Here is an 18,088-nt window from a genome sequence, read left to right on the forward strand (position 1 = left end):
AACTTGCTTTTTCAAATTTGACTATATGGCTCATTGTACTAACATATATTTCTCCTGATGTGTTCATATACCTTTTGAAGAAGAAATATGATAAAATCTTTGCCTTTTGTGTGTGTGGGCATTATCTTGATAAAACTGATGTAGTTTTACTTATCTCTCATGGCAAAAGAAAAGCACCCAAATATGTCGAATGAAAATTCTCCTTGTGGGCAAAGTAGCTAAACAATGTTAAATTTATCATCTACGTAACATATTTTCAGCCTTATGTACATGAATCGGGTTTATCATAATCAATGCTGCTGTCTGGTTTTTCATATGGCCTCAAACTTTAACCAGCATTATTGATTAGGAATAGCACTGTCATGGATTTTCATGTCGTACTTGATGTCTAGTATAGATAAATGATTTTTCTCTGTAAATGTTGGTTGGTGGGTTGGTGAAAATAAATGCTATGTATTGAAGAAAAAGCATCACAGAATTGTTCTTTAAACTGGAGTAATAGTACTTATTCTCACAATGTCTATTGAATATAAAAATTGCAGTAGTATGTTTTTTGTGCATATAATTGTCATTTCTGTAAGCACATCAGACTCTGTGATCTCTTTTGGACAAACTCCTCAGGAGAGCTTGTTACATAATTAAAAGGTGTAGGGTGGGAATGGGACTCTCTAGCCACTTGAAATCAGGGAGGTACGAGCACAGTTATCCCTGAACTAAAGGGATAAATTAGGATGCTAATTTAACTTAAATGAGCAGATGTTTGCTCCTTTTTGACTGCATTTGTCAGTGTCAGCTGCTGGAAGTACAAACAGTATTAAACTTTAAAAAAAAACAAACAACAAAACTATTACATGTTATACTTAATTTTTTCTTGAGTTGACTGAACGACAACACTTTAAAAGTGTTTAAAGGAAGATGTAGTTGGAATTGCAATTCAAGCACATCTTTGGCTTCCTGCAGACTCACTTTACTGGTCTCTTCAGATGTGATCTTTTTTTGAATGTGTAAAGCAAATTCTTCTGCCACATAGAATCCACCTCTCTGCAGCTTTACCACTTGTGAGCTTCTATTTGAAAGCTTTTTTTTTTTTTTTTTTTTTTTCCCTTCCCCTCCAGAGTGTGTGTAGCATCCTCCAAAAATTTCAGGTTTTTAGCTCTTAAATGTTATATGGATTCCTCTTTGCAGGTCTTAAGGTCTTTTTTCTGGGCAGAGTAATGGGAGTGTTGTTTCCATTAGGAAATAATGACAGTGTCTTTCACAGATGGCACAGATTTTTCTCTCCTGACTTTTTAGGACTGTTGGCCCACAATAGGTAGCATGCTGTGGTAAATCCACCCTAGTGCTCTGAAGGCAACAAATACTCTGCACTATAAATAATTTATTGCTTTCTTCATCTCAAGGACCTTTCTGAAAGAGAAACAAAGGTCAAAAGCAATTTGAAATTGCTCTTTTTTTTTTTTTTTTTTTCTGAAGGCACTCCTTCCTTAATACTTTTCTTTTGTAAATAGTGTTTCATTTATTTAAGTTGTGTAGTGTCACTTGAAAGTCCAAGAAGCATATTCTAACGTTAGGTGGTACCATGAAGTTTGGTATTCTATCTTAAAAGCAAGTCATTAAAAAGACACTTTATTTCTCCTTCACTTGCAGATCCTAGATAGCATGAACCCACTGCGCCCTTATGAGCGCATTGACACTTTGAAACAATTCCTGGAGCACGATGGGCATGTTTTACGCTTTTATTGTGTGTGGGATGATCCAGAATCCCTGTTTCATGACCCACGGGAGCTTGTTCTGCACTATTATTTGTCTGATGATACTATTGATATAAAAGAAGTTATACCAGTAAACTCAGGCCGGGATGTAGTTCCACTTTTTCTCAGAAGAGATAAGCTTCCAAAGGTGAGGAATGGAAAATTCATTCTATTTGAAATTCTTTTGCTAATAAAGAAATATTACATGCATTGTTTTGTAGCCTACTTCAGGGAATCTGCTTGGGGGGGGGAGGGGAAGGTGGACTAGATAATCTCAAGGTCCCTTCTAACCTCTATGACTTTGCAAGGCAAGATTTTCACAGCATCAATTGTAATGATATTTAGAACATATTATCAGAGCCTAAATCAGAATTATTAGGTATTTAGGTTTTTTGAATACTGATTCATACAACTTCAGGAGATTGGAAAATTAAGTTTCAGCTTGTCACACCTAAGTTTAAAGGAGAGAGAACTTAAGTAGAAAGATATCCCATGGTTTTCTTTCTCCCAAATTATTGTGTTAACATAAATTCATAAATAAATCCGTGCAGTAAAGAAAATTCAGAAAATTAATTTATATTTCTAGATAAACTAACACTTAGGTGAATTCACATTTGATTCGTATGGATTATATTTGGAACCTTTGAAAAAGGTACCATTTCTGGTACTCAGTAATATTATATCTCTATAGCATATCTAGAGTGATTTCTTAAGTTCGAATTCATAGATTTGAGATCTTATAAAAAGCTAGTTAAAATCAATCAGAATCCATGAAAACACGTAGGCATTAATCAGGTGTTTATTAGAGGAAATTCATCTCAGATAAACCTTCAAGGATTTGAGTCCTGCGTAACCTACTATGATGATAAAGTTAACAATCTGGCTACACCTCTGTGTCACAGATCCTGGTGGTAGAACTAAATCAAGCTACGGATGAAGTAAGACATTGAGGCGTCTCTTCCCTCCTGTCCTAATACTTTTAATTTATCTGTTGCACTATAGGTTTACAAGATATTTTTGTGGTAAAATCCTAACAGCAAAATACTTGCTGTTCTTACCTAGAGCATCCTGCATTTGAGCTGATTTAGCAATGAGTCTATGCTGGCAGACCCCTTCTACTACTGAAGTGTGTGTCAATGTTAAAGGCTGGCTTCTTTCTCTAATTTAAGTGACAATTTGGAGAAGAATAGCAGCCAAAAGTTGGAATATCAGGGAAGGTGCTATGACAAAATATTGTACTTTAGTTACCCTGCATCAGCATTTTGCTGATTTGCATATTAAGTTTGATATTATTGGGATATTAATTGCATTAATTACTATTATGACTTTGAAACTTACAATAATACTCTCCATTGCAGAGAAATTAGACTAGATTACCTTTAAAGGTCCCTTCCAGCTCAAATGATTCTATGATTTTATGGTACAAACAAAAGTAACATTTCTCTCAATAGAACCATACTGACTTGAATCCCCTCTTTCTGCGCAGTGCTCAACTCAGTAGGACCAGCCCTGAGTGGTTCTTTTGCATGCTTTTTTTTATTATTACTACTCAAAATAATAATTTTTAGAGCAGATGTTGACGAGGATATGCTGCTAATCTTTTCTTTCCCTGTGCTTCTACAAAAAAGAGATTTCACTCTTGGATGCATAGTAAGATTCTGAATGCTTCTTCTGATGTAGACATTGGGTTTTCAGTTCAGTGGCATAAAATTACCTTAGAATTCACTAAAAATTCTCCCAAGACAACACTGTAATAACAGTCAGTCTGTAAAAATAAATAAATATGCTTTTACTTCTAATGTAATAGTTGTCTTTCTTCTTTGTTAACTGTATTTCTTAACAGCCTGTCTCTTTTCTTGCAGTATGCTCCAACTGGTTTGTATCAGCCAGGCACAATCACCAGTCGCACTGTTCTCAATGTATTTGGAAATTTAGTAGGAAATAGAGGCCGTTACATGCTGGACAATCGTAAGGTCAGATATTACTGAATACTCCCCAGCTGTTGAATGTCCTTATAGTAGTTTTTGTAATTTCTCTGATTATATTCTACTGTGAGAGAAGTTATTTCTAAAATTGTATTGTAGCTGGAGAATAGCTCATATCAAAAATACTGAAATTTACTGTGCCATGTTTGTGAAAGTGAGGTAGCATAACATGGACTGAAAACTACTTGCAAATGAAGTATGAAGATTGTGTCTTAAGTCAAGCATACTTAATGACCTACTTTGTAAGAAAGATTGTATGACGCTGAGATTTATAGAGCTACTATATAAATGTTCCCTATTTTATTAGACAGGAGCAGTGCATCAGGAATTTTACAGAGACAGCGACCTGAAAATAGGAGCAGTAATTAATGTTTGGGGAAGGCAGATAATGCTGTGTGATTGTGATGAATTCACTAAAGATTATTACAGGACAAAATACGGAATCGGTAAGTAGTGATAATTATCATTTCCTTACAAGCGTTTTTACACCTCTCAGTTTGACAGAGCTGTCTTCAAATTTTATTACTGACAAAACATGTTCATTAAAGCCTTTTGCAATAACAATCAATTGCTGTTAACAGCAAAGCAGTAACTTTACAGGTGACCCACAAGGGCATTTTTGTATGTTACTCCACTGAAAATCAGCACATAATGCCCATGATCAGTGCCTAACTGCCTTCATTTTTAAACTAGAATGACAAAATAGTCATATGGACAGACTGTCATTTCTAGTGCTCCCTCCCATTCCAATAGCCATGTTTGCAGTCAGAAGGTAATAAAGGGCATGCAGTATGTAGAGTAGGCTCAATTATTCTTCGCTACACTATGTTTCACTTTTTATGGATGTCAGAATCCTCATTTAATAAGATTTTCTGACACAACAGTAGTGTATCACGTTACTGTTTTTTTCAGTGTAGTTTTCTGTATTGTGAATCGTTAGAGTATTTATCCTGTGAGATTTCATTACTGAATTCTGGAAACATTTATCAACTATGCTCATTATGGAAAAGCATTTTGGACATATATAATAACAGAGTGTTTCATTTATCTGTCTGAATTCTCTCAGTCTGACTTGCTAGTGGTTCTATTATAGCTATCATCCAGCAAAAATAACTTAGTTGATTTCTGGCAGTTTATTCATTCAAGAAATACAGCTGAGTGTCTTGACTGTTCAGATATGATTGAAAGAATCCTAGTATGGCCTTTCTCACATGAAGAAAAAAAATAGTTGGGCAGACTATTTTTTTTACCTTGACTTGTAATCAGAATGCAGTGTTTGGATCAAAACCTGTATGCTGCATTGAGGGAATTAAATCATATACTGCTGCCACTACAATGCTAAATTTCTTAGTTGGCAAAACATGCCTCATTAGAGCTTTTAAAATAATAGTTTGGAATATCTGTGCCAAAATAAATCTTTTCTTATACTGGCCAGTGCGTAAGGAAGCCATATTCAATAACCACACTGTTATTTATGATAACAATGAGTCTAGCTCCAGAGATGGAAAACGGGGTATTTCCCTCATAATTTTTTCAGCCAAGATTGCTGCCTCTGTTTGGCAGCAGTGTCCTCTCTGTCTGAGCAAGATATCTTGGAACAGTGAATGAGGATTTCTTATTCGCAGATGAGAGATGAATGAAATGCAGCTGTCCATTCTGAAGCAACGAAGCAGTGCTACCAAGTGTTATGAAAAGCAAAGTCTCTTCCTATAATGCTGGTTATGTTTCTGGATGTTATTTACTTTAGAAGTTAAATAAAGTTAGAAGTTGATGAGATGAAAAGTTGCAGAAAATTGAAACTGTGGGTGATCTAGTCCATTCCCTTTGTTCTGAGTGCGTATACATGGACTGTCACTGCCTGATGCCTGTATAGACTTTCACTAACATCCTTCAGAAGAAATTTACCTGCCTCTTAAGATATCTTGTTGTAAAGGCGTAGTTAGAAATATTGTTTAATAGCTTCTCTGAAACTGGTTTGTGTAAACTGAGAGTAACTTTTTTGCCTTACCTTTGTTCTCAATCCTTGATGATGTCAGCATGGGGCCAAGCAAACCTGCTACCTTGGACTTCTGGAGGGCAGACTTTGAACTGTTCAGCATGCTGGTAGGGAGAGTCCCTTGGGATTCAGTCCTGAAGGATGAAGGGGTCCAGGAAGGCTGATTGTTACTCATGAAGGAAGTCTGAAAGGCACAGGAGCAGGCTGTCCCCCTGTGCCTCTAGATAAACCACTGGGGAAGAAGACTGATGTGGATGAACAGGGAGCTTTTCCTGAGGCTCCAGGGGAAAAAGGGAGTCTTCCTCCTGTGGAAGAAAGTATGAGCAACTCAAGGAGAGTACGAAGGAGTTGTTATGATGTGCAGGGAGAAAATTGGAAAGGCAAAAGCCCAGCTTGAACTTGGCTGCTGGAGTAAAAAAGATCAAAAAACTTTTTTAGAAATATATTAACAGTAAGAGGAGGGCTAAGGAGAATCTCCATCTTTTACTGGATGCAGTGCAGAGCATGACCACTGAGGATAAGGGGAAAGACTGAGTTTCCCAATGCCTTCTTTATGTCTGTCTTTAAAAGTCAGACCAGTTATCCTCAAGGTACTCTACCCCTTGACCTGGAATTCTTGGATGGGGAGCAGAAGAAACCTCCAACAATTCAGGTGGAAACAGTTAGAGACCTACTGTTCCACCTGGACTGCCACGAATCCATGCTGTGGGATAGGATCCACCCAAGGGTATTGGGGCAACTGGCAGAGATGATAGCCAAGCTGCTTTCCACCATCTATGACCGGTGTTCCTGGTCAACTGGACCGATCCCAGAGGATTGGAGGCTTGCCATTGTGGCTCCATTCTATGAAAAGGATCGTAAGGAGGATCTGGGGAACTACAGGCCTGTCAGCCTGATCCCAGTGCCAGGAGCAGATCCCACTGTATGTGCAGGACAACCAAGGGATCAGGCCCAGCCAGCAGGTGTTTCATTAAAAGCAGGTCCTGCTTGACCAACCTGATCTCCTTCTATGATTGACCCACCTGGTTGATGAGGGAAAGACTGTTGACGTAGTCTACCTTGACTTCAGCAAGCCTTTGACACTGTCAACCACAGTATTCTCTTGAATTAGTTGCCAGCCTATGGCTTGGATATATACACTCTTTGCTGGGTAAAGAGCTGGTTGGATAGCTGGGGCCAGAGAGGGGTGGTGAATGGAGTTAAATCCAGCTGGCGACCAATCATAAGTGGTGTTCCCCAGAGATTGGTACTGGGACCTGTCCTGGTCAGGGGTGACCTTATCGCTCTCTACAAGAACCTGAAGGGTGGTTGTGGTTAGATGGGGGTTGGCCTCTTCTCCCATGTAACTAGAGATAGGATGGGTGGGAATGGCCTCAAGTTGAGTCAAGGGAGGTTCAGTTTGGATGTTAAGAAATACTTCTCCAAGAGAGCAGTCAGGCACTGGAACAGGCTGGTTGAGGTCTTGGAACTCTGGAGGTGTTCAAGAAATGTTAAGATGTTGTACTGAGGAACACAATTTAGTGTGAAATGTTGTTAGGTGGATGGTTAGATTGGATGTATTTTCCAACCTTGGTTATTCTGTGATTCTAAGGTTAGAAAAAGTGTATGTATGATTTTTTTTTTTAGCTATAAGAGGCTAAGATTAGACTCGGGGTAGCTTTTTGGCTTAGAAACAGTTATGTTTTGAGGGAGAAAGGTCTCATCTTTTATTCTTTGTGTTATCGATTTTGTTTTTGTGAACATACAAGGTAATCTCAAAGGACTTTGTCTCACAAAATGCCCAGCATTCTGCCCCAATCCATTTAAACACTGTAATGTGTTTAATTATAGTTTGAACCCAGGGAGACCATTTAGCTGAATGAGAGTAAACAAGTGGAAAAATGAGTTCTTTCTTCAAGGCACAGTTCTCAGCACCTCACGGCATCAATCCAGCTGCTTGTTATTGTGTTTTTACATTACTCCCCTTGTATTTATACTCTTCTGCTAAAGCCATGAAAGAGGCCGACATTTGTTTTTGAATGTGCAGTTTCAACATCAGTTGTTTTTTCCAATGGAATTTGCCCTTTAGGTGAATTAAGGGTAGTTTAGATTTGCTTAGAAGTGTGTGATTATGAGATCTGATATATTTCCAATGTTGCTTCTGTCTGTTTTGCTCTTCATACCATTTGTGAAAAGTGAAGGAGAGCTTTTCCATGGGTAAACAATAGCTAATGCTCTTCAGTAGGAAGCTGATGACATCACTGCCATGTAACAATGCTGAGAATTCAAGAAAAAAACCTTAGTGTGATATTATCTGTCTCTGTTTGCTCGTGAAGCTGCAGAGTAGGACAGAAATATTCTGCACCATGTGTTACAGCAACATTTAGGGGGCTGAAATGTGAAAGATACTGATGTGCAGTGGTAGGAAGATGATACTTGTTCTTCTAATTAAATAGAGTATCTCAGCACGGAGTTGAGTATAAAGGGTGGATTTCAGTATAAATTGTCCTTTCTTAAATAACAGATTGTTCCTGAAGGATCTAAACCAGTAAAATCTGGTTTCCTCCTGATTTTTATTCAATGTCCCAGCACCTCCCAAGCCTGTCTGTTATGCCTTTTGCAGCACTTCGTGATCCCTCTCATGTCTCGGCTCTCCTCGCCCTCCCACCCCCTCATTTCTCAGGCTCCCTCTCTGACCTGCTGCCTGGGCAGAGCAGTGTGCAGTGTGGTTGGCTGGCCAGTACATGCGTGCTTTTGGCCACGCAGCTGCTGTTGGATAACAGCTGACTTCTTGCTTCTCCCTCAGTGGGGGCATTAAAGCCTACTGCCAATTTTCACTGAATTCATTGGAGATCAAAATCTCTCTGGCTTTTAACCTCTCCTTTAAATGTGGTTGAGGCTGAGCAGCGGGAACAAAATAGGCACAGAAAGGACTACATGCATTTGCAGATTCCTTTTTTTTTCCTCAGGTAGCTGTAATGATCATGAAGTAGGACTCTCTGAAAGCAGATTTTATTGGAATCAAAACAGTGCTGAGTTTTAGCTGCACAGCTGATGTTGGGAAGACTGGATTTGCTTTAATTGCTGCACATATAAGTTAGGAAGATGATGGTATTGCTTTCTTATTGTACCTTTCACTTAAGTTGTGAAATACTCTCACAACAGCCAAGTCTCAGCTATATGTAAGGTAGAACTCATATAGAAGGAACATCATGTTGGCAACATTATCCTTCCAGGTTAACTCCAACTCCTCCATTGTCCAAGGCTATTGGGATTTCTCTCTCTTATTCTGGGCTGTTACGGTCAAAGGCGCGTGTCCTGTTCCTCTGAAGGTAGAATTTCTTGCCTGCCTGCTAATTACTGATATTCAACATGCTTATTGCTCTAATGCAGAGTTTAAATCACTTGACTTTTCTTTGAAATATCTTTTTATCTTTAATGTGTGAGAGTTTTCCTTCACTTCATCAGCTGAGTGCTGAAGGTAGACTTAGAATGTGTATCATGGTCTCACTGTGTCTTTTGAAACTGAAAGCGGGCAAATTCTCATTCAAGCAAGCTTAATGCTGCCTTTGGCAACAAATCGCTTTTGAGGAATTTATTTTCTCTGACTCAGAAGGCTCTGTCATCTTCAAATTGTTTGTATGCTAAAGAAGTGGCTGGATTTGTTTTTAGTTCTTGCTGTTCCCAGTGCTTGTTCCAATCTCTCTTAAGTTTTGATGTAATGAGAAAACTTTTCTAGTACTTTGCAAATGTTTGATGTGCCAGATGAAATAAACACCACAGTGGCAGCCCATCTCCTGCTGAGTATCAACTGATGTACTACAAAGAGGTGAGACTGTCCATGAAGAAAATACTTCTACTACTTATTCTGGATCTAGAAATTTGTAGCCCATGACTTTCAGCTTACTCACTACCTACTGTAAATTCACTTGAGTAGAAGAGAAAAACATTGATTCCTTTTCTAGAATGAGCATAAGTATTTTTCTTTAGAAAGTGATGACTTTGATAGGGATGTGTTCTGTATGTAAGTGCAAATTGTCTGTTGCTACCCTAATGGTGCATGGTAGAGCAAAGATGAAAACAATTTGGAACTCAGGCATAGCTGTTAGCTCAGTGCACTTACTAGGCTGCTCAAAGGTTGAAGACAGAAGTTTTTAGCTAGCTTGCAAATTGGCGTTTCTCTATGTAAAATTCTTTATGAATTTCCTTGTTGGGAGGAGAGAATCTGAATGCATAATCCTTTAAAATCATGCAAACTATAGGTGCCAGAAGGTTGGTTGTTGGCGTTTTCTTTAGTGAATCTGAATGAAGGGAAGGCGTTTTACGTTGGGGAGAGGATGAGAAACAAAGCACCAAATTTCTCTTTGGACTTAGTTAACCCCAAGCTTGAGTTGTGAAATCACAGAATCATAGAATGGCCTGAGTTGAAAAGGACCACAGTGATCACCTAGTTTCAATCCCCCTGCTATGTGCAGGGTCGCCAACCACCAGAACAGGCTGCCTAGAGCCTGAGATATTTAATATACTCTCTGAAACTAATGCTAATTCCTCCTAAGTGTATTTTCCTTTCAGTTTATAAATCAAACTTTCACCAGTATGTGCTAAAATACATGTAAGTGGAAATGCCTTAGCATTTCTTGATGGATACCTTATGCAGTGTTAATGCACGTATAATATGACCTGCATGTAAATGCATTAGTTTGTATTTTGAGCTTACAATTTCAACTGTATGTCCTGGCTTTCCAAACTGTTTTGGCAGGAAGGATGTTATATAAAGCTGTGCAGTGAGGAAGCCTTTACTTTTTTTTTTTTTTTTTTTTCTGCTAAAATGCATTGTTAAAAACATCTTCCCTTTGATGAGGAAAATAGTACCGAAGCTGAGCACAGTGCATACCAAAATTATTGTGAAGATTTCTAAGTAATATTATGACCCTGGTTGGAAGAATCTAGCTAACAGACTGTGCAGGAGAGCAAGTTGTACCACCTGCAGCAACTGTGTGATGAGACATAGGATGTGATAAAGGATCAGCTCCTCTTCAACACACAGGTGAAAGCCATTGGCTTTTGTTTGCATTATAACTTATTAAAATTGCCGTGGTGCCTAGCAGCAGTAGTTTCAGCAGCGGCTGCTGCCTTGATGCCGTACGATCAGAGAAGGGAGTGACATTGCATGGCTCTCTCTGTCCCATCTGCCTCACACGCACTAGGTGGCACTGTTGGAGTGCAGGAACGATCTCAATCGAGGATTCGGGATTTCGTACCCGCTCCACAAAGCAGAAGAAAACCTGTATTAGCAAAGCAACAGTTCTTCCTCTGTTGGCAACTAAAGGGGTAGACACGTAGTAACTCAACATGCACCAGCTCAGAATACAGAATCAATACCTCTGGGTATGGGGGTTTTCTTTTTGTGTCAATATATGTCAATTTACCTACATAGTGTTTATTGCAACAGGAGCTGCAGATATTATACTATATAACATGGCACATTGAAAATGTCTTGAGAAGCAGTTCTATTCCGAGTAATACTTAGAAAATAATATTTTGGAGGCATGTTGACACATACACTTATTCTTTGCCTTTTAAGGTAGCTTTCAAAACTTCTGAGTGGACTTCCTTTTGCATGTAGCCTTGGCCTCTGTATTTCTGAACTATGGAAAGGGCACACACAGTTTTTATGGGAAAAAAAAAATGTTGGCGTGGTTTTGCAACTCTCTTTTTGAGAGAAGAGAAAGGTACTGGTGCTTTCAGTTAGACCATATTCTTGTAAGAGATAAAGGCCAAAGGAAATAGTGTTATATTTTCAAGGTAAAGAAGAACTCTGGCATCTGAATTCTTTCTGTCTTTTTCAACTCCATGCTGTTGTTAGGCAAGTTAGACTTTAAGAGGGGAAGTTGCTTTGATCTTCTGATGGATTGCTGTTTAAAACATTTTAATAACAAACCACTTCAGAAAATGTTTCAGGTGACACCAGTTTTATTGTTGCCCTCTATTTGTCCTGAAAACTAAGCTACAAGTGTACATTATTCATCTCTCTTCAGTTCTGGGTAGAGAAGTTAAGTTTTGGAGAGACAGACTGTATTTGGTTTGGTGAAGTCTTACACACTGGTCACTTACATAACTCTTCACTTCCTGTAAATTGGCTGTGGATTGTGATCCATCTTCCTGTCCAGTCTGCCTCGTGTTTGTCCAACACTTGGTAGCCTGGCCAGCTCTAGATTCCCTGGGACGTGACTCTGGCCATCCAAGGTGTGGAGGTGGCACGACTCCACTTGGGTTGTGCTGAGCTGGCTGGGCTGCAGCAAGCTCTTCAGCTTTCCCATTTTGCTAATGCTGGGAGAGGAAGAGCCCTTTGAGTTGCTTTGGGCAGCAAGCTGGGCATGAGGCCACAGCTCTGGTGGCCAATGACAGACTGGGTGGCATGAAAACAGCTACCTGAACATCAGGGGGAATGACTGTCTTCCCTCCGCTCAGCATGCTTCGGGCCATGTTGAGGTAGTGTGTTCTCATGTGGGTTGGCCAGTACAGGAAAGACAAGGTTTGGCCAAGGCAATGGTCAGCATATGGAGAATGAGCCAGGGGATCAAGATTGCTCAGGCTAGGGAACACACGGCTGCTGGGCACAGACAGACAGTTGCACCTATCCACTGCTGAGACCAAGCAGCCTGCTATACAAGTATGTGTCAGGAGGGCACAAGTGGGGATAAATGGAAACCAGAGTGGTCAAAGTGAATATCAGAGTGAATACTGGGAAAACTTTCCCTCCTGAGGTCAGCAGAGTGCAAGGCAGGTTGCACAGGCTCCATCCTGAGATGTTTCATGTCCCAGCTGGACACAGCCCTGAAAGTGGGGCAAAGGAGAAAAACTTTCCGAAACTGCGGATGAAGTTGAGATACAGACTAAAGCTATTGGTTTCAATGTACCAAAATGGACATAAACTTTTAAAATTCTTCTTATGTATGATATATAAAAATGTGTACAAATTTTATTCATTCTTTATTTATTTTCTCCTTGGGATAAACAGTGGGTATGCAAGTATTAATGTGGTCTCACGGGATAAAACTGAAATTTTGACTTACAATTTTATATTTATTTTTCTATTCCACTTCGAAACTATATTTGTCATTTCTGTTGCCTGTGTATCTTAATGACTTTTGTAAAACATTTTGGGATCTCAGACAAAATTCTGTCATTCTTGATGAAACCTAATTTCACTATTGGCTTCAATGGTGTCTTTTTTTTACTCTTCTACTATAGGAGGGATCCTATTTCACTTTGATTACTGTTCTGTTACAGAAATAGGCGAATTAGTATTCATATTGAAATTTTAAATCCTTAGTAGAGTGGCTTCATCAGAACAAGAACAAATAAATATTGCTGTCTTTATTATAGAGGATTTCACCCCAGTTCCATATAAAGCTCCACCACCTCCAAAAGCAGAAAAACCTATTCCACCATATACTGGATTTGGTTCTGAAGAGGATTCTCTGTGCTCCTGCATGAGTTTGCTTCTCAAACCTCCCCAGAAAGATTTCAAGAAATTCATGGAAAAAGACAGGTATTTTGGTGGAAAATATTACAACCTTTTTTTGTTATTATTTCTCTTGTGAAGGCAATGGATGGTAAATGGGAATGTAATTTTTTGGCAAAATATGCAGTTTATCCAACTTTTAGAGAAATGGTTTACTGACATGGAACTTCAGTTTTCTCTGAACTCAGCAAAATTTCTGCCCCTCCCTCATTCTCCCTCATTCCCTTCTGCTGTGTTCAGTGTCAGTGTGATGGAAGTCATAGATCAGGAACTAGTCAGAATTCTGAATGCTTCAGCAGTTCAACACTGATTTATTTTTATGTTTGACTTTCGGACATTTTCTTTTTTGCCTGCTGATTTTCACACAGCTTGCTACTGCAATATTAAAGCATAAATCCTTTACTTTCCATTATGAAATACCTTGTCAGACAATGGATGGTGAGACCTTAGTGAAAAGCAAGGTGGCATGCTAGAGAACCAGTAGCTACCTGTAAAACCTACACAAAAGAAGAAAACTATTAGAAAAGACTTGGTAGTGCATAATAATGGTACTGTAAATCATGTAAAACATAATGACTTAACAAATATCAGACTAGAAAGATTATTTGGTAGGCCTGATTTCATGGAAATGATGTTAGTGTGTCTTACCATTCCGAATTTGATTTGAAAATACATTAAATACATTTTCTGTCTATAAATGCTCTGGAAAGAAAGTTTCATTTGCATCTGGAAAGGAAGCAAGCAATTCATTTGCAACTAAATTTGAATACAAATTCATTTCATAGCTTTGGCGGAGAAGTAATTTTCCTTGAAAATAATTCTTTTCTATCTGACTGAGTCTGGTCGGTTGAGTTAATTTAAGCTGAAAATGATTTTTAGAGAAGTAGGGAACTTTATGACCTTTCCCTTCTTGATCCAGGAAAAACACAATTAATGTATTTTACGAAACATTGGAGAATGCATCTCTAAGTGATTAAGACTTTTCTCTCACTCTGTTTTTAATTTTTTGCATCTTCTTTAACTTTTTTAGATGTGGTCTTGAAAGTAACACATTGCGCTTTCTTGCAAAACTTGTTACTGACAGTCCTATTGACAAGGATCGGAAATTCATCATTTGTTACTTCCTGAGTGATGATACAATTTCTGTTTTTGAACATACACAGCGGAACACAGGTAAGATATAGCAATGTTTTGCAATCAGTCCCAGTCACTCTGCTCATTTGATTTCAGGTTACAGTAAACGTTGTGGCCAGACTCAGCACTAGCAGAAGCAGGGATGGGGCATTTTAAGTACAGTGGGAATTACATCAGCAGATCTACTGTATTATGTTACATAGTTGTATGTCATAATAATTTATAATTTTCATCATTCAGAATAATGCTGTTCATTGTATGGCAGCACTTCACAATATCCTCTGGAAACTGGGGAAGTTTAATGCATTTGAACTTTTATTACATTTTAATTTGCAAATTTGGCCTTTAAGCGTATGCTTTTGTTGTAAATAACATACAGGAATTGAACTGTAATTGCTGGCAAAAGGGTGCAGAAAAATTAAGACACTGAGAATGAAAGAGTAAATTCTTCATTTTGCAAGGAGTTACAGTGTTGTTATACCTACATAATATCCTTTGTATCAAAAACAGCTAATGAAGGCAGAAGAACTTGTGACAACTTTTAATATACATTATTATTAATCATGTCATGTTGAACATCCAAAGAGTGAAGGTTTTCCTGTGCTACTAGCACATGTGTGCATGTTTGTTAATATCCTGGAGTACCCTGGCACCTCTCAAGATGTGCGGTTGAAGGACTTATTCTAAAAAACCTGCTGTCAGCCTCTAATGAAAACATTTGGGAGAAAAAAAGTCAGAAGGTCACGTTGTCTCAAAGAAGAGAGTAAAATAGTTACAGAAGTTTTTCTTAGTTATCTTGTAAGGCTCTTATAGAACCCTACCTCTTTTGATACTGTTTGATTGTCCTATACAAGCTTTTTGACACAAAGAGCCTTAATACAGTATCCCAGGTACACTCTGCAGTGATGACCATCTCACTCAGTACTGACCTACTTGGTACCGTGAGTGGTAAAGCTACCTGTCTACAGCAAAGGCTTTCCCAGGGAGGACTGCTCATTCTTGCAACCTTGTAAGCCTTCAGAGAAAATTATTTTTTATATTAATTCATAACAGAATTGTGATGAACATCACATCCATGAAAAATGAAGATGTGAATATCTAAATCATTCTATATTCCTAGAGAATTCTTTCTGTGGCAGTGGTGCTACTAAGTCATTTAGAGTGCCTTTCATCTGAGTAGGGCACTCCACATGACTTAGGGAAGACGTCAATGTAAAGAACTTCTAATGGCACCTGTGCCTATATCAAACTGTATTACGAATGCATAAACATAGAGGCTCCATCCTCCACTTGAATGCAAGCATTTTTTTTCTGAGGAATGTTTTGAAAATATGGAGAGCACCTGCCTTGTCTTCAATGATCTTTCTCAGGTAGACCTGCATAAGTGCAGTATAAAGATCTTTATGGCAGCAGTGTCTTGTCAGTATTACTTTACTAGTTTTCTGCCATCCAGTGGCTTGTAATGTATGCAGCTTCTTTTATACAGCTGAGTATACACACATATGTGCATTTGTTATGTAATGCTGCTGTGAAGCTTGAGCAGCTCAGTTCTGTACTGGAGAATGACTGGAGTCTGATTGGCTTGCTTATGTCTGGAGACACAAAGAATGATAAGTTTATAGCTGCACATTAAACTAAAGAAGTCTGGGAAAGAGATTGAATCTTTGATCCCAATCATCTGTATTGCCTGGTTCTCCTTTGAACTATTCTAACTAGATGTGTCCCCAGAGAGCTCAGGGCCCCTTCTGGAGGATGCTTAACCCCAGAAAATCCTCCTTGAAGGCATTAAGAACAAGGCTGAGTCAGGTATGGTTTCTCTTTCCTTAACAGTCATCTAACACTTTTCCAGGAGGTTTTACATACTCCAAAAACCTTCTTAGGCTTTCTGCCCTACAAATGATTTTATGCTGTAAGATACTGCTTTGTTGGGGCCGCAACACAGCCCCACACTCCTTCAGATATGGTAGGTTTACAGCCATTAAATATTACTAGTCAAATGGAGTGTGAAATAAATGAACAAATTTTCATACCAACAGAAACAAATCCTTTAAGGTACCTATAGAAGACAAGTATCAGTATCAATCAAATAGGCTTTTTAAAGAGACAGTAGAAAGATGAAGTGGGAGGATGTGGCCAAGATCTGACCACTGGAGAGTTTGGTGAGAAAGAGATAAGAAGATTAAGGCGACAGCAGAAGTTGAAAAGAAGGCTGGGACTGCAGAATTTTCTTTGTTCCCACTTTCTTCCTTTATTCTTTCTACCTTTCTCTTCTCTCCCTCTGTCTCTCCCTCTGTCCCTCCCTCATTTTAGTCATATCTGAAGGAAAAGAGACCAGGTTTCCTTGAGGTTAAGAATGAGAAGGCTTTGCAGAGGTCAGTTAAGAGATGCAAGGAAAAAGGGTAAGGCATGCAAATAAGGAGCGAGATGAACATTCTTGTGTGAGGAGGAATAGTGTTGTTGAAGTGAATGGGGTGTGAGTAGAGTAAGGCTGAGCACATCTTAGAGAGAGGAGGAGTTAAGATGGTAAATGGTTCCCAGAATAACAGCTTAACCACGTCCCCTGTGCATAGGTTCAAAGGGCATATTTTCCTGTTTTATTTGCATGGATTAGTATAAATTGGCAAACAAAAATGTTTCAAACCTCAATCCTAAGACCGAAGTATTAAAGTTACTTTTCTAAGTTCAGTGATCTGAAGGTTGCAGAGAAGTACTTTATGCTGTTTAGTAACACTGTGAATCTGTATTTGAAATACACAGGGCTGGACATCTTGAAGCACTTTTTGAGATGGGGGTCAAAACATAAAAACTTTGGCTCCCCGTGCAGGAGATCGTAACCCCTTTTTTTGCTCTAGACCAAGCTAGCAGCTGTACAAACACCTATAAAGCCTGATCTGATCTTAATGGAAGAGGATCTTTGGTTGTGGTGTTTATTTTGTGCTCTGAACCTGATTCTTGTAGAGTTCCATCAAATTTTCTCATCAAGCTTCAGTGTAAAATCTCTAGCCTAATTAACTATTTTTAGTTATTTTTCTTTACATCATTTGAAATGTACTAACCCATAACATTTAAAAAACAGACAGAGGTATTGAGGTAAGTGTCCAGTCTAGATGCACAATTAGGTAGAAATACAAAGGCAAGAGTAAAATTTCATTCTTACAGTCATCAGTTTTGTTTGAATATTATCAATGGTTGCCAGGATTATATAACATAACATTTCATATTTGTTTTAATAGCTAGATGAAAAGAAACGTGTTAAGATTAGAGTTACATTAGTAATTTGAATCTGTTTTTTTGTTTTTAATTTAAACTAGATCTGAACATTACCTTAGTGCATTTTTTTGTCTTTTGCTTTAATGGTACGAGTTAAGAAATTAAGTAAGACATCTGATCTGAACTCTGATTTAGTAAGTAGTTTGAATTTCACATTCATTTATAATTTTGACTGTGAATGGCATTTTATTACACTGTTCATCAGCCTTTTATTGAACTTGCATCACTACCTAATATATAAAGCATCATTAAATGTTACTGAAGTATGCTTTTTGTCTTTTGGCTTAAAAGCTGAGATATAAACAGGAAGCAAACCTGAGCCACTGCAGGATGGTTGTAGGGCACAAATCCTGATGAAACTAAATGTGACAGACTGTTTTCTAGAAAGATTGGTAAATGTGATGTAATCTTGTAGTGCACTTGAGGGTATTAATAGAAAGAAAAA

General features: G+C 38.4%; 1 protein-coding gene across 4 annotated transcripts in view; it reads left to right on the forward strand.

The window, feature by feature from the left end:
* EFHC2 (EF-hand domain containing 2) overlaps positions 1-18,088 on the forward strand; it is a 63,311-nt gene that overhangs the window by 19,466 nt on the left and 25,757 nt on the right. For all 4 annotated transcript variants that reach the window (XM_085209510.1, XM_085209537.1, XM_085209529.1 and 1 more), the window contains 5 exons: positions 1,648-1,899; positions 3,614-3,724; positions 4,044-4,182; positions 13,101-13,266; positions 14,270-14,412. In XM_085209510.1, coding sequence (XP_085065636.1) covers positions 1,648-1,899; positions 3,614-3,724; positions 4,044-4,182; positions 13,101-13,266; positions 14,270-14,412 — 811 coding nt within the window. The remainder of the gene's footprint in view (positions 1-1,647; positions 1,900-3,613; positions 3,725-4,043; positions 4,183-13,100; positions 13,267-14,269; positions 14,413-18,088) is intronic.

This window comes from Meleagris gallopavo, chromosome 1, assembly GCF_905368555.1.
Source record: "Meleagris gallopavo chromosome 1, MGAL_WU_HG_1.1, whole genome shotgun sequence".
In the NCBI taxonomy this organism is placed as follows: domain Eukaryota; kingdom Metazoa; phylum Chordata; class Aves; order Galliformes; family Phasianidae; genus Meleagris; species Meleagris gallopavo.